The sequence below is a fragment of the Carlito syrichta genome, unplaced genomic scaffold (assembly GCF_000164805.1).
Source record: "Carlito syrichta isolate Samal-C Ts95f unplaced genomic scaffold, Tarsius_syrichta-2.0.1 Scaffold303741, whole genome shotgun sequence".
In the NCBI taxonomy this organism is placed as follows: domain Eukaryota; kingdom Metazoa; phylum Chordata; class Mammalia; order Primates; family Tarsiidae; genus Carlito; species Carlito syrichta.
This window is the reverse complement of record NW_007247837.1, coordinates 43402-67063: the sequence shown is the minus strand read 5'-3', so window position 1 is coordinate 67063 and position 23662 is coordinate 43402. Positions and strand designations below refer to the sequence as shown.

The 23662-nt window shown below is 35.0% G+C and overlaps 1 protein-coding gene across 1 annotated transcript in view; it reads left to right on the top strand.

Annotated features, from left to right (window-relative positions):
* Positions 1-23662, top strand: part of SLCO4C1 (solute carrier organic anion transporter family member 4C1) — a 58367-nt gene that overhangs the window by 26938 nt on the left and 7767 nt on the right. The window contains exons 3-10 of the mRNA XM_008059167.2: positions 1468-1647; positions 10697-10793; positions 12190-12311; positions 13492-13610; positions 14246-14390; positions 14787-14982; positions 17449-17602; positions 21319-21509. Coding sequence (XP_008057358.1) covers positions 1468-1647; positions 10697-10793; positions 12190-12311; positions 13492-13610; positions 14246-14390; positions 14787-14982; positions 17449-17602; positions 21319-21509 — 1204 coding nt within the window. The remainder of the gene's footprint in view (positions 1-1467; positions 1648-10696; positions 10794-12189; positions 12312-13491; positions 13611-14245; positions 14391-14786; positions 14983-17448; positions 17603-21318; positions 21510-23662) is intronic.

The following is a 23662-nucleotide window of genomic DNA, read 5'->3' as shown; positions in this document are numbered from 1 at the left end:
CCATACTACTTGCTTATTACTTGGCTAACTTTTTGTAAGATATTTATATCAGATGTCATAAGTAGATCTATTATCTGTTGCAGAACCTTTCATGAAAGACTATAAGATGTATAACAGCCAGGTTGAGATATTGATGCCTTCAAACCTTAGAAAGCCAACTTAATCACTAGATTTTTGCTGAAGAGTGATTGCAGAGATCAGTGACATGAAACCTTGTGACCAAAAATAAACCCACACATAGGAAAACTAGCCAAATATGTGCTTTCTGCTTAAGTCAACAGAATGTTGGATCCCTGTCTTCTCCCACTAAAAGATATTATACATGAATTAAAAATAAAGTGATAAAATTCTAATGATAAAATATTTTTTATGTCAGTTATGGAGAATGGAAGACTTTTTAAAGTTGTATATCAGACTTGGAATATATGAAGTAAATTTGAAAAATTAGTTCACAGAAAAGAATGCAAGTGGTCAATAAATGTGGAAAATGTTTAATTTCATTGATGATTTAAAAAATGAAATTTAAAAATTATGCATACATTTTTAACAAATGAAATTGGTAGTAAAAATGTAAGTTCTACTTTGTAAAGTGTTGCTTATTTGTTGGTAGGGTTGCATATTTGTATAGCTTTTTGATAGGGCAATTTGACAATATCAAAATATAGATGACTATTCACTTTGACCTAGCCGTTCCAGTCTTTGTGATCTGTCCTACAGATAGGCTAACACAAAACATGCCAAGGTAAACTTAGAAAGTATACATTATAATATTGTAATAGAAGTAACAAAATGATCTAAATATATGTATAATACAATATAATACTTATGTATTTTTAATTAAATAAATGTGCCAAGCCAGGTAATACAATTATACGACATTAGTGCTGTGGAATATTATAACAGTGGTAACAAATAAATTTACATATAGCACTAAGTGCCAATGTCAAAGATGCTGGGACATAATAAGTGAAAACTAGACATTGGTTAATATAAAGATAGTATGTTTTAGTATGATCATACTTGTATAAAAAATATACAACGTGAGAGTGTGAGTAAATGTCTGAAAAATAATGAAAGGAAATGTTAACAGCGGTTACCTCTGTGAGAGCAGGCAAGGGTAAGCGAGAGTTTAATTTTCCTCTTGATAGTCTTCTAGTGATATATGTGTTATTATTATTATCCTTCTTAATGTAGAGACCAGGTCTTGCTATGTTGCCCAGAGTGGTCTTGAGCTCCTGGTCACAAGTGTTCCTCCCATCTTGGTCTCCCAAAGTGCTGGGATTACAGACTTGAGCCACCACACCCATCCTGTATTTTTAAATAGCTAAGCATCATTAAATAAAATGATTGGAAGAAATAATTAAAGGCTATATCATGAAAGTATAATTTGTCTGGTGGAGATTTAAGCTGTTATGAATAGTTAAATTTCTGTAAATTCACAATTTTATTTTATTTTGTTCACTAAAGATACTTGCTTAACAAGGAATAGCACCAGTTGTATCTCTTCGAGTTCCTCACTTCCTAACTACTTGTATGTCTTCATCTTGGGACAACTGCTGCTGGGGACAGGAGGCACTCCTCTTTATACCCTGGGAACAGCCTTTCTTGATGACTCTGTGCCCACACACAAGGCTTCTCTCTATATAGGTAAGTTGACTCTTGAGACTTTCTCAGGATCATTTTGTCTATTATTTGTTTACATTATAGGGAAAGCATAACAAAGGTTTATTAAAAATTTAGTTGTAATACCATAGGTATATCTTTCAGACAAATACAGTTTTACTTTCTTGTGTTCCATTATTTACTGCCATAGCGAGTCAGTAAACAGAAAGTATGATCATTTTTGTTGATGTCCTACTGTTTTCCTGCTCTGGGCTTGCCAACCTTCCGGGATGGGAAGAGCCATCCCAGCAGCATTTTATCTAGATAACTTAAATCCCAGGTAACTTAGACATGCCGTGGAGATTGAGCTCTGCCGTTTTGTGATTTAATACATCCAACATGGACGTGACTAGAGTCCACAAAGGAAATCACAGGATAGTGCCCAAGAACTCTATGGAGGTTTTTGTTTTGAATGAACCCTTTTTATATGTGACTCAATATTTTTTCCTTTGTGATCTAATTCCTGTAGCATAAGTGTCTCTTAAGTTTTCTTCCCTGATGTTCTTGCAAGGTAGAGCTAACTAGGTCATGCATGGCCCTTACATCTAATTATTTCAAAACTCATTTGTTTCTCAGTGTTCTCTTTGTCTGTTTATTCTAACATAGGTGATTCATTGCCAGAGCCATTTAAAGTGACAATGTTCAGTACTGCCCTGACAGACGCTACTAAATTTACTCACACATACCCCTAATATGCAAATGTATATAGCAATTTTATACTTCTACAAAACTTACAAGGTATTCTCACAAAATTATTAGTCTAACCCAACTAGAAATTACGCAAAAAAAAGTTCTTCACCAAGGATAATTTGTGAGGCACCGATTTCCAGTATTTTCAATCATGTATTTTTATTCATAAATTTCTTGAGTATGAATCCTTTGCATGTGCACATTTAATTATTTATGATTTACTTTAATTTTCCTACTAATATGTTTTTCCTTTTTATTTTTTATTTTTGAGCTGGAGTTTCTCTCTGTCACCCAGGCTAGAGTGCAGTGGCAAGCTCATGGCCACCGCAGCCTTGATCTGCTGGGCCCCGGTGATTCTGCCGCCTCAGCCTTACAAGTAGCTGGAACTACAGATGCATGCCACCTTGCCTGGCTGTATGTTTTTCCATTTAAAATATAGCTATAATATAAATTAAGGTAGTTGACAGAAAAATGAAAGTTCTTATGGTCTTCAGATCATCTTGCATGAACTTTAATTAGAGATCTGATCTAGTACTTGAGTTATTTTGTCATTGATATATGCTTAGTTTGGAGTATAAATTAAAATGTTCAGTTCTTCAGTTGTATGAGAATGAGAATCTTAGCAGTGAACAAAACAATCTAGAAGGTGGTAAAGCATTAAGACACTGGGGTATACATAAATTTTATTTGGTAAAACATTATTAAGATGGCTGACTGGAGGCATCCAGCAGTTGTCTTTCTACAAAGAAGGACCAAAATAGAGAGTCAGCAATTACATGTCAAATAGAGCAGGAGTCCCCAACCCCTAGGCCATGGGCCAGGATCTGTGACCTGCTAGGAGTCAGGCCACACAGTAGGAGGTGAGTGGTGGGGGAGCAAGCAAAGCTTCATCTGCATTTTCAGTGTCTCCCCATCACTTGCATTGCCACATAAGCTCTACCTCTGTCAGATCAGTGGTGACATTAGATTCTCCTAGGAATGCAAACCCTATTGTGAACTGCGCATGCAAGGGATCTAGCTTGCACACTCCTTATGAGGATCTAATGCCTGAATACCTGAGGTAGAGTTGAGGTGGTGATGCTTGTACTGGTGAATGACTGAAAAAAAAACCCAAACAGATTAACATTGCCAGTGAGGTTTGACTGCACAATTCCCCCTTCTGTCTGTGGAAAAATTGTCTTCCACAAAACTGGTCCCTGATGCCAAAAAGGTTGGGGACTGCTGGAATAGAGCATTGAAGGGAGAGCATGGGAATTCAGCAACAAAGTGACAAAGACTGTCTGAGATGTCAAAGCTTGAGGTGGTAGCATAGATAGGGAAGCAAAGCAGCTGTATGGATTAGCTTGGAGCCAAGAGAGACTCCTCATTGTGAGGAAAAGATAAGTGGGAATTTTCCTGCAGTCCAAATTCCCACCACAAATTCTTGAAATTCCACTGGATACACCCTCAGCCTTCACAGGCCCTGAGCCTGGTACAGGGAGCTACCTGGAGTTCACATGACTGCATTGTTACAGAGAGAAAAGTCCCAATGGCTACCTCCTACCCTCTGGAATCCAAGCTTCTGCAATAATGTATCATTTGGAGAGTGGAGCCACCACTAAATTGCATCTTGTGCTAAGACCCAAAAGTCCCTGCATCTTCACATCCCTGGAGACTGACCAGCATCCCCATTAACCTACACAGCTGACGCATCATGATAGCAGTTGGACTCAGCAGTGCATTTGTGTCCTTGGCACCCAAGGCAAGGCAGCACCCTATATACCAGGTGGTTCAGCACACCAGGGAGACTGCCTTCTGGACATAGGGGCCCTCACCAGAACTTGAGAGGGCCATCTTTGTTCCCATTCAGTGACAAGGCCATTGAGTGACTGCGTGTATCACTCAGAAGCCTGAAGATCAGCATGCTTGGGGCTTGCTACAAGCACCACTGGTGTCTGTTGAATGATCCAGAATTGAGGACCATTAAGCTTGGGACCCACCATTGCCACCACTGTTGTCTGTGTATGTTGCCTGGAGCCTGAGGACCAACCCCCTCGTGCCTGTCATCACCATTGCTGGTGATTAGCAAGCCTCCACTATTGCCACCTCTAGGCCCAAGAACTGGTCTGCCCAGGATCTACAGTCAAAACAACCACTGGTGCTTGCATGCATTTCCTAGGGTCCAAAGCTGACTTGCCACCTATGACACCTGTGCATGATGTTTGGGAACCCAAGGACCTCCCCATTTAGGACTTTTCACTGCTACCACCTGGCAAATTCACTTCCTTCAGCAGCAGGACTGCTGCACACCTTCACATACTGCCCAGAAACCTGAGGACTAACCCACCCAGAAACCATTACCACCACTGTTGGTCCTCATATATGCCCCCTGGGCTTGAGGACTGGTGTATCAGGCATCCTTATCCTCAGCAAAACTGTGCCACAGCCTCCAAAAACAACTGCAGCCTAAGCCACTGAGGAACTCACAGACACTACTGACCTTGTTTACAGCCAAAGTATTCATCTGGAAATTACACTACTGTGTCCACAAGAACCAAGCCCAAAGCACCTATTCAACTGACACTATAGATACATTTACAGGAAAAAAATCTTATCAAATGAAATGCTACTCAATGAAATTGGAAGAGTGACTATTATTCCAGCTGAACATATATCAGTGTAGACACACACATACACACACACACACACACACACACACACACACACACACTGAAACAAGGAAACATGATATTTTGAATGAAATGCAATAATTAACTTGTTACAGGTCTGAAAAAAAAATCTATGAAATGCCTGAAAAGTAATTAAAACTAATGATCGTAAAGAAACTAAGCAAGATACAAAATAACTCAGATAGAAAATACAAAGAAATCAGGAAAATAATTCATGATCTAAATGAGAAATTCAACAGAGATATTATGAATGAGAACCAAATAGAAATCTTAGAACTGATTAACACAATTAATAGGTAAAAAAAATACAATTGAGAGCTTTAACAATAGACTAGATCAAACAGAAGAAAGAATAAACAGTTATATTTAGAAAATTCAATGATTCCCCAAATAGATTTAACCCAGAAAGGTACTTTTCTAGGCACATTATAGTTAAATGATCAAAAGACAAAGACAAAGGGAATTCTAGAAACAGCAAGAGAAAAATGTCAAGTTAAACGTGAGGGAATTCCCATCAGACTAACAACAGATTTATCAGCAGAAACCTTTCAAGTTGTGAGCGAATAGTATAGTATATTCAAAGTACTAAAAGAAAAAAGTTAGTAAAGAATACTATACCCAGCAAAGCTAACCTTTAGAAAGAAGGAGAAATAAAGTCTTCCCAGATTAGCAAAAACTGAGGGAATGCATCACCATTAGACCAATCTTACAAGCAAACAAACAAACAAACAAATAAAAACCTTAGGAGAGTCCTATGTCTGAAAGCAAAAGGACAATATCTACCATCATGAACAGTGAACACACATGAAAATATAAAATATAGCAGTAGAACAGATACTGAAATAAGAAAAAGAAAGGAATCAAACATCACTACAGAAAACCATCAAACCACAGAGACATACAATAAGAGAGGAAGAAAGAAAAAAAGGTATATAAAACAATCAGAAAACAATTTAAAAAATGACAGAGGTAAGCTCTCACTTATTAATGAGATCAACCTTGAACATAAATGTTTTAAATTTCCCAGTTAAAATATACAAATTGGCTGAATGGATTTTAAAAAACAATCTAACTGTCCTATCAACAGAAAACTCACTTCATCTGTAAAGACACACATAAACTAAAAGTGAAGGGATGAAAAAAGATACTCATGTAAATGGAAACCCAAAGCCTTTAGAAGTGGCTATATTTAAATCAGACAAAATAAACTTCAAGTAAAAAAAAAAACAAAACAAAAAAGAGATAAGATCATTATACAGTGACAAAGAGACACATTCACCAAGATGATATAACAGCTATATCCACCCAACACCAGAGCATTCAAATATATATAGCAAATATGATTAGAGTTAAAGAGAGAGAATAGACTTCAATACAATCATAGTTGAGGGCTTCAACATTTCCACTTTCAGCACTGGAAAGATCATCTAGACAGAAAATCAACAAAGAATATCAGACATAAAATGCACTGTAGACCAAATAGACCAAGCAGATAATCACAGAACATTCAACAGCTGCAGAATACATGTTCTTCTCTTCAGCACATGGAACATTCTCTAGGAGAGATCATATGTTAAGCCACAAAACAAGTGTCAACAAATTTTTAAGGATAAAAAATGTATTAAGTATCTTCTTGGATTATAATAGAATGAAACTAGAAATCATTAACAAGAAACTTTTGATAACTGTAAAGATACATGGACATTTAACAGCATGTTCCTGAGTGACCAGTTTGGTCAGTGAATATATGAAGAAAGAAGAAAGAAATTTAGGGCAACCCCCTTGGGTCACCTCTTGCTCTGGAAGCTTTTCTGTCCTCTCAATAAATTCTGCTTTCTAAAAAAAAAAAAAAAAAAAAAAGAAAAATTTAAAAATTATTCAAATGAATGAAAATAAAAATACATTACCAAAACCTATGGAATACAGTAAAAACAGTGCCATCTGGGAAGTTTATAGCAATATATGCCTACATCATAAGAATAGAGAGATTTCAAATAAACAACCAGGTGATGCAGTTCAAAGATAATAGAAAAGCAAGAAAAAAACAAACTCAGAATGGATTAAAGGAAGAAAATAATAAAGATCAGAGAAGAATTAAACTAAATCGGGTACATAAGATGCAGAAAAAGTATTTGATAAAATTCAACATCCATTCATGATAAAATTTTCCAACAGTGTGGTATAAGAACATACCTCAACACAATAAAGGTCATGTATGACAAACTCACAACTAAAACCATACTGAATGGGAAAAATCTGAAAACTGTTTCTCTAAGAACTGGAACAAGACAAGGATGTTCACTTTTACTGCTCTTATTCAACATGGTACTAGACATCCCATGTAGATCAATTAGGCAAGAGAAAGAAATAAAGGGAATTCAAATGGAAAAGGGAAAGCCAAATTATCTCTCTTCACAGATGACATGATCTTATATGGAGAAACTAAAAACTTCACAAAAAAACTCTTAGAAATAATAAACAAATTCAGTAAAGCTGCAGGACACAAAATTGACATACAAAAATCTATAAAGTTTCCATACTCCAATAATGAACTAGCTGAAAAAGAAATTTTATCTATAATGGCTACAAAATTAATAACCTAAGAATGAATTTAACCAAGGGGATGATAGGTTTTTACAACGAAGCTACAGAAACACTGATGAAAGAAATTGAAGAGAACACAAAAAATGGAAAGCCATCTCATGCTCATAAATTTGAAGAATGAATATTGTTAAAATAACCATAATGTTCAAAAGTCTATGGACTTAATAAAATTCTTTTCAAAATAGCAATGCTATTGTTCACAGAGATAGAAAAAACAATCCTAAAATTCATATGGAATCAGAAAACACACCAAATATCTAAAGCAATACTGGCAAAAAGAACACAGCTGGAGGCATTATACTACCTGTTCAATATTGCTACAAAGCAGTAATAACTGAACTCCATAGTATTGGTATCAAAACAGACATGTAGACCAGTGGAGCAGAATAGAGAACCCAGAAATAAATCCACGTATTTACAGCCAATTGATTTCTGAAGAAAGGTACTGAAAACACACATTGAGAAAGGAAATGCTCTTAAATCAGTGATGCTAGGAAAACTGGATATCCACATGCAGAATAATGAAAATAGATCCTGTCTCTTATCATGTATAAAACTTGACTCACAGTCAGTTAAAGATTTAAATGTAAGGCCCCAAACTTTAAAACTAGTAAAATAAAGCATAGGAGAAATGCTTCATGATGTAGGTCTAGGCAAAGATCTTATAGGTGAGCCTACAAAAGCACAGCCAACGAAAACAAAAATAAAAAAAAGGACTATATCAAGCTAAAACATTTCTGCGTGGCATAAGAAACTCAACAGAATGGAGACAAAATGTACAGAATGGGAGAACATATTTTCAAACTATTCACCTAAACAAGGGATGAATACGCACACTCTATAATGGACTGAATCAACAGCAAAAAACCAAATAGTTCAAGGAAAAAAAAAGTGGGCAAAGGACCTGTGTAGACATTTCTCAAAAGAAGACACACAAATGGCCAACAAGTGTATGAAAAAATACTCACCATCACTAATCATTAGGAAAATGCAAATCCAAACTCCAATGAGATATTATCTCATCGTGATTAGAATGGCTATTATAAAAAAGACAAAAAAATACTGGCGAGGATGCAGAGAAAAGACAACTTTTATACACTATGGGAATGTAAATTAGTACAGCCATTATGGAATATGGTATGGAGGTTCCTCAAAAATTGCCTGAGCCCGCGAGTTCGAGACACACCTGGGCAACTTGGCGAGACCTCATCTCTACAATAAATAAAAAATCAGCCGGACGTGGTAGCGCGCGCCTGTAATTCCAGCTACTTGGAAGGCTGAGGCGGAAGGATCGCCGGAGCCCGGCAGTTTGAGGCTGCGGTGGCTGGAAGCGGCCACTGCATTCCATTCTGGGCAACAGAGTGAGACTCCAACTCAAAAAAAAAAAATTAAAAAGTATAAACACCACATAATTCAGACATCCCATTATTGAGCATTTATCCAAAGGAAAGGAAATCAGTATATGGAAGAGATAGTTGCACCCCCATACTTATTGTAGCACTTTTTACAGTTGCCAAGGTATGGAACCAACCTAAATGTTCATCAACAGATGAGTGGATAAAGAAAATGTATATATGCACAATGGACTACTATTCAACCATAAAAACAGAATAAAATTGTGTCATTCATGGTAACATGGGTTAGCCTGGAGACACTATATGAAGTGAAATAAGCCAGGCACAGAAAGCTAAATATCACATGTTCTTACTCATAAGCAGGAACTAAAAAAAAAAAAAAATCAATTCATAGAAGTAGGGAGTAGAATTATAATTATTAAAGGCTGGGAAAGGGAGGAAGAGAGGGTAGGTAGAAGTTTGTTAGTGGATGCAAAATTACAGTAAGGAGGAGTAAATTCTAGTGTTCTGTAGCACTGTAGGGTTGATATATAGTTAGTGATTGTTTATTATATATGTCCCAAAAGCTAGAAAAGAGGATTCTAAGAGTTTCCAACACAATTTATAAGTGTTTGTGGTGATGGGTATCCTACTTACTCTGCTCTGATTATTACACATTGTATGGTTGCAGTGATATATCTACTCCATAACTGTATAAAATGATTATATGCCAGCTAAAAATTAAGAAAAAAAGTGGAAATGTATTCAGCTGGCATTGAAACTTGAAGTTCAAAGGGAAAACCACAACGAAAATACACGATTGATCAAATAAATTATTTTTGTAAAAGCCACCAGTTATATATGACAAAATTTTAAATATCTGACAAAAATAAGCTCAATTTAATTCTGCTCCAAGTAAAAATAAGGAGAATCAGCCAGGTGCAGTGGCTCATGCCTATAATCCCTGTACTTTGGGAGGCGGCGATGAAAGGATTGCCCGAGTCCAGGGGTTTGAGACCACCCTGAGCAACTCAGTGAGACTTTGTCTCTACAGTAAATCAAAAAATTGGTCGGGCATGGTGCTGCACGCCAGTAGTTCTAGCTACTTGGAAGGCTGAGGTGGAAGAATCACCTGAGCCCAGCAGGTCAAGGCTGCGGTGGCTGTGAGCGTGTCACTACACTCCAGCCTGGGCAACAGAGTGACATTCCTACTCAAAAAAATAAAAATAAAATAAAATAAAAATAAATAAGTAAATAGGGAGAGTCGATAAGAATAAGAGGCTTACTTTTAAGAAACAGACTTCTTAGTAGATCCAGGTTTTAAAGCTGTTGTAGTCAAGATAAAGAACGCTTTCCAAACTGTGCAGTGGAAAAATCTCCTTGTTTCACTTTGTTTTCTCCTATGATATTGTAAACAAGAATAATTATCGCTATCAGTAAATCCTAATAGTAGATGTCCTACCCCTGCCACCAGTTAGCATAACTTTCCATAGATTTCTGATTTTTATTTTTATTGTAACTATTATTGAGTTATTTATTTTAGGCTTTTGGGCTTGACCATTAGCCAAATAATGGCATTCAAGTGGTATCTTTTAGTGGAAGTGTGTGCAATTTTGATGTAAGTATAATCATTTGAATTTTTCTGCAATAAAACATTTGTCTTTCTTCACTTTTTGTTAGACATGCAAAACAAAGTTATACATATAACTGTATGCAATGTTTTTGTTCTTATTCTAGGAATTGGCTATTCTATGTCAATCTTAGGCCCTGCTATTGGCTATGTGCTAGGAGGACAACTGCTAACCTTGTACATTGATGTTGCTTTTGGACAAAGGCAAGGCATTATCCGTTTTTCTTTTATTTCAATTTATTTTATTTTAGTAATACTGACATCATACATGAAGCATTTTTACAGTACTTCCTTGGTATAACGTGGTATTTTTCAGGAAACAAAACTGAATAGTCATAATTCTTTTATAATATTTTATTTTGGCTAAATCTCATTATTGCACACCATCTCTTAGTGTAATAATGTATTTATTCAAAAATAAGGATATTTGATAGAGTCACCTAGTGAAATTTTTAAAAATACATATGTAAGATTCCACGCATTGTTTGAAAGAACTCATTAAAAATTCTTCATGTTTTCCATAGCTTTAGTTGGGGGCTGATAGCCTGAAGAGTCTCAAGGGTCTGTGATTCTATGAGTAAGTTCTATAGTAGCTCTGATAATGTCCTAAAGATCACAATTATGTCATTTAAACATGTGACAATAAAGGATATTAGTAGGTAATATTTGTTTGTCCTATATGATGTTCTGGACAATATATGCTTTGTGTGTTTACATATTTCACATGCTATTTTATTTAATCTTATCAACAATCCTATCAAGAAATTGGTACACACAGGCTGACAAGTGGCCAAGACATGAATTGAAGTAGAACTTTTTGATTCCACAATATTTTCCTTTTCCTGAATAGAGGAATTGGTCCTTTTTGGTGAGGCCATATTTTCTCTTTTTGCCATTGGGAATAATAACTGTACATTTTTTTGCATGACTGTAAGCGGTAAATAAGAAAATGTAGTCATGGGTATGTGATTTGTTCTCTAAACTGTTAATCTTATGTTAATCTTTTAAAGACTATAAAAAGTGTGCAGAAAAAGTTCTTGAAGCAAAAAGTCAGAGTTTTAAGAAAGGATATTCTAATTTTGGTGGAAAATTATATGAGTTATACAAATGATGTGTTTTGGAAAGAGTCTATTCATTTTACACTATGAGAATCATAAAAAATTATTAATAAATCACTTTAGGAATAATTTACATTTAAAGAAATGCCATAATTGAAGCACAATATTAGGGCTTTTAACATAGATCATTAACTTTCTGTGAGATATTTAATTTCATATGGTGGAGGAGAAAGCTTAGTCAAAGTTAAAGAATGTCCAGAAATTCTATGTTCTTTTCAAATATTTACCATACTTATTTACCATTAAATATTGTTAACTTTTATGTCATTTCCTATATTAAAATACTTTGTAAGGCATTATTTTTATAGTTCATTTATACCTGCTCCCTGTTTTCTGATTCGGTACACTGGCAGTATTAAAATTTTGGCTATTATTATACTATTCTACGATATATATTTGATGTATAAAGTATATGATTATCATAGTGAGTTTTAATTAATAAGGAAGAGTTTACTTTTACCTCTCGTTTTTCTAATGTACAGCACTGACATCACTGAGGATGATCCACGATGGCTGGGGGCTTGGTGGATTGGATTTCTTCTATCATGGATCTTTGCTTGGTCTTTGATAATACCTTTTTCTTGTTTTCCAAAACATTTACCAGGTAATTACACTTTCTTTAAAGTGAAGGAGTTTTATTCTAATTCTAGGCCAGGTGTTATTTTATATATGATTAACAACATCCATAGATTCACTCTGTTTTGTAGAATCTCAACTTTCTGCCTAAGCACATTTTTGCATATATAAACATTAGGTTTTCTTAATTTTCAATTAGTAACCAATAAAACTGTGTGCATATTCGCCTTCTTATTACTTACTAAATTGGTTTCTTATGTTTTATCTGATTCCTGCTTTATGCATATACAGAATACCATATGATATCTTCTAAACTATTAGCTTGTGTTCGGGTAGTCACTAATTTCAATTTGCCTTAAGTCACTTGTGTTATCTGTAATTTAAAATACAAGTATTCACTTTTTTTTCCAAAAGCCATACTGTAGTATACTTTTTCTAAACTTTTTTTAATAGTAAACATTCTGTCCAAAAAGAAAAGATTAATAAAGTATTAATTTTTTCCTGAGATCTTTTTTCTGTATAGTTGTATAGTTAAAATACACATCTGTAGCCTAAAGGTACTTAGTTGTCATAGGATGGTTAGTAATCTGTCCTCTTACTTGCAACAGGATAGATGATTAACTTTTGGAAATGGGCACAAGAAAAGCTGGTAGACTAGAAGTAGGTGGACTCATTGATTTCTTTCTACCTTGGGCAATTTAATTTGTAATTCCATATGTCGACTGTTTCCTCAAATTTATTCATAGTACCTTTATTAAAAATAAAAGGCACATGGTAATAGTTGGTAAACAGCTTGTTGGTAAACATCTAACAAGCTGCCAAGCATGTTAGAATTAAGAGAACAAATGAAAAAAAATCCACGAACACACTTTAATGTAAAGAATAAAAAAAGAGAGCCATTATAAAGGAAGAAAAAACTTTAAGATAAGATTTTAAATGAAAAACATAGATATGTGATTGGAACAAAATTGTCTCATTTTAATGTTTAGGCTAGTTGGAACTTCCTTAGCTAGTGGTAATGAACACTAGCTCTTAAAACAGTCTGATTACACACATAGATATTTGTACAATTTTCTTGACAAAGAGAAGGACTGGCCTCTTATGTTATGGAATTTATATAGTTGTGGAAGAATGTGTCAGTAAAAAAGTAAGCATTTTTAAAAAAGAAGAATGAAATGATAGAGCAAGTGCATTTATTCTTTTATTAGGTACAGCAAAAATTCAAGCTGGAAAAACCTCTCAGACTCATAAGGATAAGAGTAGTTCCTTGCAGCATGAAGATGAGAAATTTGGGAAAAGTATTAAAGATTTTCCAGCTGCTCTAAAGGTAAAATAAAACAGTTCTCATTCTTTCTTTTTCTCTCTCTCACACACACAGATGCACACACCCAACTCACATGTAGATATATGTATACTTTGCACACACATGAATAACCACACATGTATACATATATACACATAAATACACATATGTACACATACAAATGTTTTCATAATACATTCTTGTTCGCTTATTTGCAATAATTATAGGTCTTGTAAACAACTCTTTGGATTTAGTTTTATTGTCCTTTGAGTCGATGAAGTCTGTTCACAACAAAAAAGTCAAATATGGAGTAGTCTTATCATGTGGAGATTTACAGTAAGACTGGGGATAGGAACATTTCCAAGCAGGCTTTTACCTTCTTCCTCTGGTCCCTTGTATGTGATAAAAGTATAATCACTGTACTGATGAATCATCTGTCAAATCTCTAGGTCTCCACATAAAAGTTCTTTTGTCATTGCATATGTAAATCTATCAATTATCCATAGTTATATTTTTTGTGCTGGAGGAAGTGCCTAAATTTTAGAGATGATTATATTCTGTTTATTAAAAAGTTCAACATTCATCATGCTGGAATTCTAATGCTGTACTCTGCAGCATAGTCATAGTTATTCATTTGGTGAACTATATTTTTTCTTTAGAATTTGATGAAGAATACTGTCTTTATGTGTTTAGTTCTATCAACTTCTTCCGAAGCCTTAGTTACTACTGGGTTTGCTACATTTTTACCTAAATATATAGAAAATCAGTTTGGATTGACATCCAGCTTTGCAGCTACTCTTGGAGGTAAAAAATTTTTCTTTGTCTAACAGTATTTTTACAATATTAAGTTTGTATTAGGATGTAATTTGAGCTATCTGACTCTTTGAAATTAAAACTTAAGATTAATTTTGATAAAAGTTTCTGATTTTCTGACATTAGGCAGTCTATTGTATGAACTTCAGAGAGACAAAAGCTATAAGATTAAAGAGAAGGCATATTAAACTTAATGTTCAGTGCATTCATTTTATTAATTTCTTAATGGAAGTAGTAGTCCATTTGTGCATATATTTTTATGTTAGGTGTATATGTTCATATGTTAATACCATATTAGTGCTTGTTTTTGATGTTTTCCAATTGTCAGTATGAGTTATGGAGTATACTTGTGTGTTTTTTCACTGTCTGTGCCTTTTTTCTATTTAGGGGCTATTTTAATTCCTGGAGCGGCACTTGGTCAGATTTTAGGTGGTGTCCTTGTTTCAAAATTCAAAATGACATGTAAAAATACAATGAAGTTTGCACTATTCACTTCTGGAACTGCGTTTGTGCTGAGTTTTGTATTTATTTATGCCAATTGTGAAAATGAGTCATTTGCTGGTGTGTCTGAATCATATCATGGGTAAATATACTTCAATGCTTTCTGATATTAGTATCGGAATCATTAACTATGTATACATTTCCAAGTATATGCTTTCTTAAAGTGAGAAGGAATTAGTTTTTTAACTGAAAGTCTTTTTTAGAATGTAAAAACATGCACTTTGTATTTAACTTAAATGATTTATATCTTCTTAAATGATTGGTTTTATTTATAACATTCTGTTTTCAGTAGTGGTATTTCAACGTTCCCCTTTGTTGTTAAAACACAAAGTCTTCTTAAAAGTGGGGGTATGTATTCAGAGAGCATTTAAAAAGCAACTGTCATATACTGGGCATTATGCTTAACTCAGAAATACAAAAATTAATATAATAAAATCTGTGCCTTTAAGGAATTCACATCCTAGGGATAACTTCACATTATATGTTCCTACTCATTTAAAATTTCAAAAATTATAGAGGATATTATTATCCTCTATAATATAATTCTCATAGTAAGTAGGTTGAAAACAGACTAGAAGATAAAATGAAGCTACTTCTAGCTGATACTAATCATAATTGTACGATCATTTTACCCCCTTAATTTTATCTTCTGTACCCTGCATGTGAAAATGTTTATATCATGAAGAGCTTAGTCAAAACAGTCTCATCTAAGAAACATGTGCATAAGTAAGCGTACAGGCATATGTTGGGGAAATTGTGGATCTGGTTCCAGACCACCATAATGGAGCAAATATTGCAATAAAGCAAGTCACACAGGGTTTTTTGGTTTCCCAGTGCCTCACCTCATGACTGCGGTATTGCCCCTTCCTTCAAATTCATACTCTTGTACAATTCCCAGAAGTATTACTTTAAAATTAACTTTTGACAATGTCACTTTCTAGTCTAAAAATAGTTTACATTACCTTTTGTCAGTAAGTTAAAACTCATTGTTTTCAACAAGGTGCACGAGGCCCTCTTTAATCTGGTCTCTGACTCTTCTCCATCTGCATTCTGATACATCATACATCATTCCAATTTTTCCATAGAAAATGCTGGTTCAACTCTATGCTTATGTACCACCCTTTTCTGAAGTGCCTGTCCCCTTTCCCGCTTGCCCGGCTAACTCTTCATCCATTTCCCATTCTCCCCGAGAATACTCGCTGGCAGCTGTGTGCCTGCAACTTGACCCCAAGATAATTCACAGACTACCACCAAAGTTTGCCACAAAATTTCTCACTTCATTATTATTTTCGCATTGCTCTAGTATATTGATAGTCTTTGGAAATAAATGACATCAATTTATTTATAGCATTCTGTTTTCTGTAGTGGTATTTCCATGTTCCCCTTTGTGTTGTTCCGTGCTTTGAAATCTAACACACACACACACACACACACACACACACACACACACACACACACACACACACAGAATTAAATACTGATCATCATAAACATTTCTGTTACTTAAGATTAGAAGCAAGTTCTGTTTAGAAATAGCTCCGAGAACAGTTTTTATATTTTATTTTCACATTGAAAACAAGTCAGATTTGTTTCAGCCTCAAAGAATGTATGTGTAAAATTTAATCTGCAGCAAGCTGCACTTTTTTTTCTAAATAGGAAAGAGGTTAAGGTTCATCGTAGGCATTACCTCCTGCAGACCCTCTTCTCTAACCTTTAGCCTGTGTTAGGTGTCCTTCCCTGGTGCTTCTAAAATATACTTTGCAGATACCTGTAACTGCACTTAGCGTATCAGTGTCCAATTATCTGCGTCCATTTCTATTGTGAAATCTTTGAGGACAAAGATTATCTTGTTCAGCTTCCATTTCTGTTCTTAGCATAGGGCTTACCACTTGTTCAATATATATTGTCTGAACAAATGAAACAATAAATGAGGGATTAGGGAAGCATATTTGGTTAGCATAACCCTTTATACTAGGAAAGATGTTTTTCCTGTTAAGAGGCAGCATGAAACAACACTGTGCCTGAGAACCAGGAAAATTATTTTTGGCAAGGAAAGATAAGTAAGTTCATCTCTCTGGGCCTTAGTATTCCCATTGACAAGATGATTCAACAACATGATTTAGTTCATTCTTCCAAGTTATTTGGTAATGTCTGGAGACACTTTTGTTGCTATAATTAAGGAAAGTGCTACTGGCTTCTTGCGGGTGGAGGTCAGAGATGTTAGCATTCTACAGTCTACAGAACCAGCCCCTCACAAGAGAATTGTCTGACATAAGATATGAGAAACTCTGCTTTCTTCACTTATTCTGCCTTATTTTTTAAATCACTGACAGACATTATATTACGTATCTATTGTTTTTACTGCCTCTCCCCCACAAGAAGTTAAGCTTTATGTGCAAAGACAGAGATTTTATTTGTTATATTCATTCACTAATTATGTATTGAGTGAGTGAATGAATGACTGAATGTCAAGATATCACAACGCTTCTGGACTGTTCATGAAAAGTTATGACAGATAATTTGCCCTTCTTTCATTTCTTATTTACAGAACTGGAGAACTGGGAAACTTGACAGCCTCCTGTAATGCAGATTGTAACTGTTTGAGATCATATTATTATCCTGTCTGTGGAGGAGATGGAGTTCAATATTTTTCTCCCTGCTTTGCAGGTTGTTCAAACTCAGTTTCAAAAAGCAAACCAAAGGTAACTCATGTCTCCTTCTGTGCCTTTAATGCGGCAATGTGTTTGTCTATTTATGGATGTCTGTCTTGATCCCTCTAGTAGGGTTATACAGTGCCTATTCATTTCTTCTAGCCCCACCTCCCCCATTAAATAGTCCCTGAACTCTCTAGCTGAAAAAGACTCCTCCATATCTCATACAGTTACATTGAGAAATCAATTTGGGAGTCACTCACATAGAACTTAGTGACATTACTTCTGTTACAGTAGTGCAGTATCTTTTACCCTGCACATTGTGTTACAGTCATCCCTTGGTATATACAAGGGATTGGTTCCAGGACTCCTGCATACACTCATCCACCATACTTAAGTCCCACAGTTGACCCTGTGAAACGCACAACACTAAAGGTCGGTCCCTTGGTATATGCTGGTTTCACATACTGCAAATTCTGTATTTTCTTCTTCTTTTTTTAATGAATTAAGAAAGGTAGATTTATTAAAGGAAAGATGCATTGTAAAGGGTTCAATGGCAGGACAACAGCAAGAAGATCTGATTTGTACTGCCTTTCTTTTTAGTAGGAGTCTCACTGTGCCTCCCACGATCACTGCTACCTCAGCCTTCAAGTAGCTGGGACTACAGGAATGCACCACAAAGCTTGGCTATTTTTTTATTTATCATGGAGACAAGGTCTCACCATGTTGCCCAGGCTAGTTTCGAACTCCTGGGCTCAGGCAATCCTCTTGCCTCTGCCTCCCAAAGTGCTGGAATTACAGGCATAAACTGCTATGCCTGCAAAGACTGTGTTTTAGATTAATGCTTGATTGAAAAAACTTTGTTTATAAGTGGACCAGCACAGTTTAAACCTATGTTGTTCAAGTCTCAATTGTATTTTTCATTAATTATACTTCAAGATCCTTGAAGGCAGGCAACTTTGTCTGTTTTTACTAATTGCAGTGTATATAATACAAACTTTATTTTATTTATGCACTATGAATACATTTAAAAATATCCAAATCAGTTCATTCTCAAATATAAATTCACTTTTAATTTTGGATCAGAATGCATATCAGTTTGACCAGATGTTATTTAATATAATGTACTAGTTTTAGGAGATGCAATAGAATTCTATTGTACTATATACAATCTAAAGATTTCAATTCAGCTAAACTTAAGAGTCTTAGGAGTAAATAATATTTAGATTATGAGTAGTGCACAATGTATTATGCATTAGTAGATGGGTGTGATAACTTTAAGAAGACCTGAGGGAAATATATACTATGGTATTAAAAAAAACACAATGTGTAAAATATGTAAGAATTCTGTAAACGATCTTGAACATTTGAAATATGGGATCATGAAATGACATTTATATTTCTGTGCAAAGATAACTTGAAGATTTCAATAAAAGATGGCCACATAAATAAAAAATTACTTCAAATTTCTTCTGAAATGTTATATTTGTCTTGGTTTTTTATGACCAACAAGCCATCTAACAATTCATTGATTCATAAGACTTTTTTATTTTCTTATGGAATAGTTCAGATAGGCAAAATATGATAATGAAAGAATCATATATGTACATTTGTTCACAGTGATACATTTAGTCATATTTCACATCAATGACCCAACCTAAGAAAAAAAACTAGACTTTGACAAATTGCTATATTGCAGGGAAATGTATACTCCTTTATTTTATTTATTTATTATTATTTTTGAGACAGGGTCTTATTCTGTCACCCAGGCTGCAGAGCAGTGGTGTGAAAGCAGCTTACCATTGGAAACCTCTTAGACTATGGCGATCCTCCCACCTCAACCCCAAGAGTAGCTGGGACTATAGGTGTGGGCCACCACACCTGGCTATTTTCTTTTTTTTTGTAGAGACACGTCTTGCTATGTTGCCTAGGCTGGTCTTGAACTTCTGGGCTCAAGCAATGATCCTGTCTCAGTCTCCCAAAGTGCTGGAATTACATGTGTGAGCCACCGTGCCCAGCCTATAGACTCCTTTATATGAGAGAGTTGTAAGGGTTCACCAGGAAAGAAAATACTATTCCTACTTTTTCTTCCTAAGATTTTGTTTTGTTTTGAGTCAGGTCTACTTTTATCGCCCAGGCTGGAGTTCAGTGACATGATCAAGGCTCATTGCATCCTCAAATTCCTGGGCACAAGCTATCCTTCCACTTCAGCCTTTTGAGTAGCTAGGACTACAGGTGTACACCACCATACCTAGCTAATTAAAAAAAAAAATTTGTGTGGAGACCAAGTCTCACTATGTTGCCTAGTCTTGCTCAAACTCCTGGGCTCAAGCTATCTTCCTATTTCAGCCTACCAAAGTGCTGGGATTACAGGCATGAACCACCACTCCTGGCTTCCTTCCTAAAAATTTTAAAGACTCAGTTACTTTATAAATCTGATTGCCGAGTATGTATTAGTCAACTTTGGATGTGTCACCTGCATATTTGTTTTTCTCGAATCAGTACCAGAAGTCTTAGAACTGCTGTAGCTCACAAAAAATACTTTCTGACCTTAAGAACAATGAAAGCACTACATCTCTGACTTATTTGACTCCTCTCTGATTTTGTTGATGCTTTAAATATCTAAAATGATTTATGGCAAGAATGGACTTGAATTGTAAAATGACTTTAAGAAATTATATGTCTAGTGAACTTTTTAAATATCAAAGTTCTTTTTCTACAAAGGTAATACTTGTTTTTATTTGTCTTTTCATTTCCCAATATTCATAATATTGACATATATGCATACCTATGCATATGTATATATGAAAAATAGTTAATATGTTATTTATATATAAAATAGCTCTTATGATGATGAGGTAGTAACTTCAACTTTTTTATGGCAATAAATAGCATTTTAAGAATATATGGTTTGAGCCAGGCTCAGTGGCTCAGCCTGTAATCCCGCGCCTTTGGGAGGCTGAGGTGAGTGGATTGCCTGAGCATGCGGGTTCGAGACCCGCCTAGGCAGCGAGACCTCATCTCTACAATAAATCAAAAAATCAGCCGGGCGTGGTAGCGCATGCCTGTAATTCCGGCTACTCGGAAGGCTGAGGTGGAAGGATTGCCAGAGCCCAGCAGGCGAGGCTGCGGTGGCCAGGAGCGGCAGCTGCACTCCAGTCTGGGCGACCGAGTGAGACTCCAACTCAAAAAAAGAATATATGGTTTGCTTTTGGTTGCAATTCAAAAAAGCTCAGAAAGTTAGAGTTAAGAGGTTGCAGTTAAAAGCAGCATTTTTCCCCCCAACATCTTAGAACATATTGGTAAATTTTACTGTGGCACTTGTCAAAATTATAGTGTTTGTTTTTTCAAATGTGTGAAAATAATGAGATTGTCACCATAGATGCCCCTTTGCCTCCCATAGTGTAAAAGAGAAGAATGTTAGTAGGAAAGCATTGTATGAACAATATGGTCTATTGAAAGTAGTCTAGAATTTGGGAGATCATGTAGCTGTTATATTCCTATCAAATTGTTTTATGAGTCCTGAGCCGATAATAGGTTACATTCAAAGTAATGGTCACAAAAGTCAAGTGCAGATAGTTCTCCTTTGTAAATGTGATTTGTTTGCCCTTGTTTAATTTCTTAAGTGTTAAATACTCTTTCTTAACATAATTTGCTGTATCTGGATTAAGACAGTATGAGTGTGTTTGTTGTGTCTAAAGATCACCTAATTTGCAATAATTTATTTTAAAAATAGCATTCATTATTTTTATGTCTAATAATTATAGAAATATTACAACTGTTCCTGTGTTGAAAGGAAAACAGAAATAACATCAACTGCAGAAAATTTTAGTTTTGAAGCTAAAGCTGGAAAATGTGAAACTCGATGTGCAAACTTGCCCATATTTCTTAGCATTTTCTTTGCTACAGTTATTTTTACCTTTATGGCTGGTACTCCTATAACTGTGTCCATCCTAAGGTATGTATAATGTTGTGAAATTTGCATTCCCTAAGGCAGTATGTCAAGTGGAGAGAAAATGGATTCAGAAGTCTGTGTCATTGGATAAGCTACCTCATAGAACCCCAGGTGTTTGAGATTTAAATGGTAGCATGCGTGTGAAAGTGTCTTAACATCCTGGCTAGTACTTGTGTTATTTTCTTTGCTTCTTTCATGAAGCTTCAGTTTTGAGCTGGAGATATGTTCATTTTGAGTGTAATAGATGTTAATTACACTCCACCTATGCCAGAATCAGAATGACATGCATTCTACCTTATATATTCGCTACTGTAATATTAAATCTTCCTGTGAACAGTGCTAATTGATAAACTGGCTGCTGCCTGGCTGATCAGCTTTATTTTGTGCTTTCAGTTGCTCTTCCTTCTTCTATATTACTTTACAAAAATATTTCCTACCTGTCCTTTGATAGACTCATCAGTCTGTCTCTTTCTTAACCAACTCTAGCTTTTTCTCTTTTCAATCTTTTGTCCCTTAATATTCACTGTCTACCTTTTCACATTTTTTTGATGACTGGAAAGTTTAATAATTCTCTCTAAAAAAAACATTAAATGGTAAACATCATACTACTTGGAAATTGAAGGTATTTAGAAAAGAGATTTTGTTTTTGTTTTTCTGAGACAGGGCCTCTCTGTCACTCAGGTTGAAGTTCAGTGGCACTATTATAGCTCACTGCGTCCTCAAACTGGGCTAAAGCGATCTTCCTGGCTCAAAGTAGGTAGGACTGCAGACATGTACTACCACACCTGACTAATTTTACTTTTTGTAAAGACAGGATCTTGCTCCCTTGCTTAGGCTGGTCTTGTACTCCGGGCCTTAAGCAATTCTCTTGTCTCAGCTTCCCAAAGTCCTGGAATTATAGGCATGAGCCACCACATCCAACCAGAAAATGCTTTTTAAGAATTCATTTTTAAAAATATTATATAAATTGCTTTCAGTTACTTTGTTTTTTAAGAATAGCTAATCTCTTTTACCTCTCATGATTCTTCTGTGTGCAACATCATGTTTCATTTATCTTTGACAGTCATTACTTAAAGAATTATTGTTTTATCAGTTTGAGTTTCAGCAACTGTTTTATGTTACTTCAAATTTGTACCCTTATCTCATAGGTATGATTGTGATGTTGAAGTTTATAAAAGTGTAAAAATTATGTCCTTGCAACTTAAGTGAATAGCAGTAGTAAAAAATAAGTATTTTTTCATATAAATGCTAGGGTTTTTTAAAAAATATTTTTCCAGATTTATTGAGATATAATTGACAAAACAAGATTGTGAGTATGTGTGTTTGTGTGTGTGTGTGTGTATAAAGTTAAGGTGTACAATGTAATGTTTTGATGCTATACACACACACACACACACACACACACACACACATTGTGAAGTGATTATTGCAATCAAGCTACTATACATATCCATTACCTCACATAGTTATCCTTTGAGTATATGTTCTGAGAACATTTATGATCTATTCTCTTAGCAAATTTCAAGTATGCAATATAGTATTATTAACTATAGCTGCCAATAATAGTATTATTAACTATAGCTTCAGAACTTATTTGCCTGCACAGATGGAACTTTGTACCCTTGGATCAACATTGCCTCATCCTCCACCCCCAGCAACCACCATTCTGCTTTCTATTGCTATGAGTTTGACTTTTTAAAAATTAAAATGAGTAAGATCATGCAGTATTCGCCTTTCTATACCTAGCTCATTTCACTTATCATAATGTCATCCAGGTTCATCCATGTAGACACAAAATGGCAGGGATTTCTTTTTGTAAGTCTAAATAGTTTTATATATCACATTTTCTTTATCCATTCATTTGTTGATGAATACAGGTTGAGTCATGTATTAGCTAATGTGAATGATGTGATGAATATGGGAGTGTAGATATCTCTTCAACATACTCATTTTCTTTCCTTTGGCTATATACTCAGAAGTGGGATTGCTAAATTGCATGGTAGTTCTATTTTTAATTTCTTGAGAAATTTCCATACTGTTTTCCATAATGACTGTACCAATTTTGCATTCTTAGCAACAGTGTGTAAGTGTTCCTTTTTCTTCATATTCTTACCAGCACGTCTTTTGTCTTTTTGATAGTGGCCATTCTAAAAGGT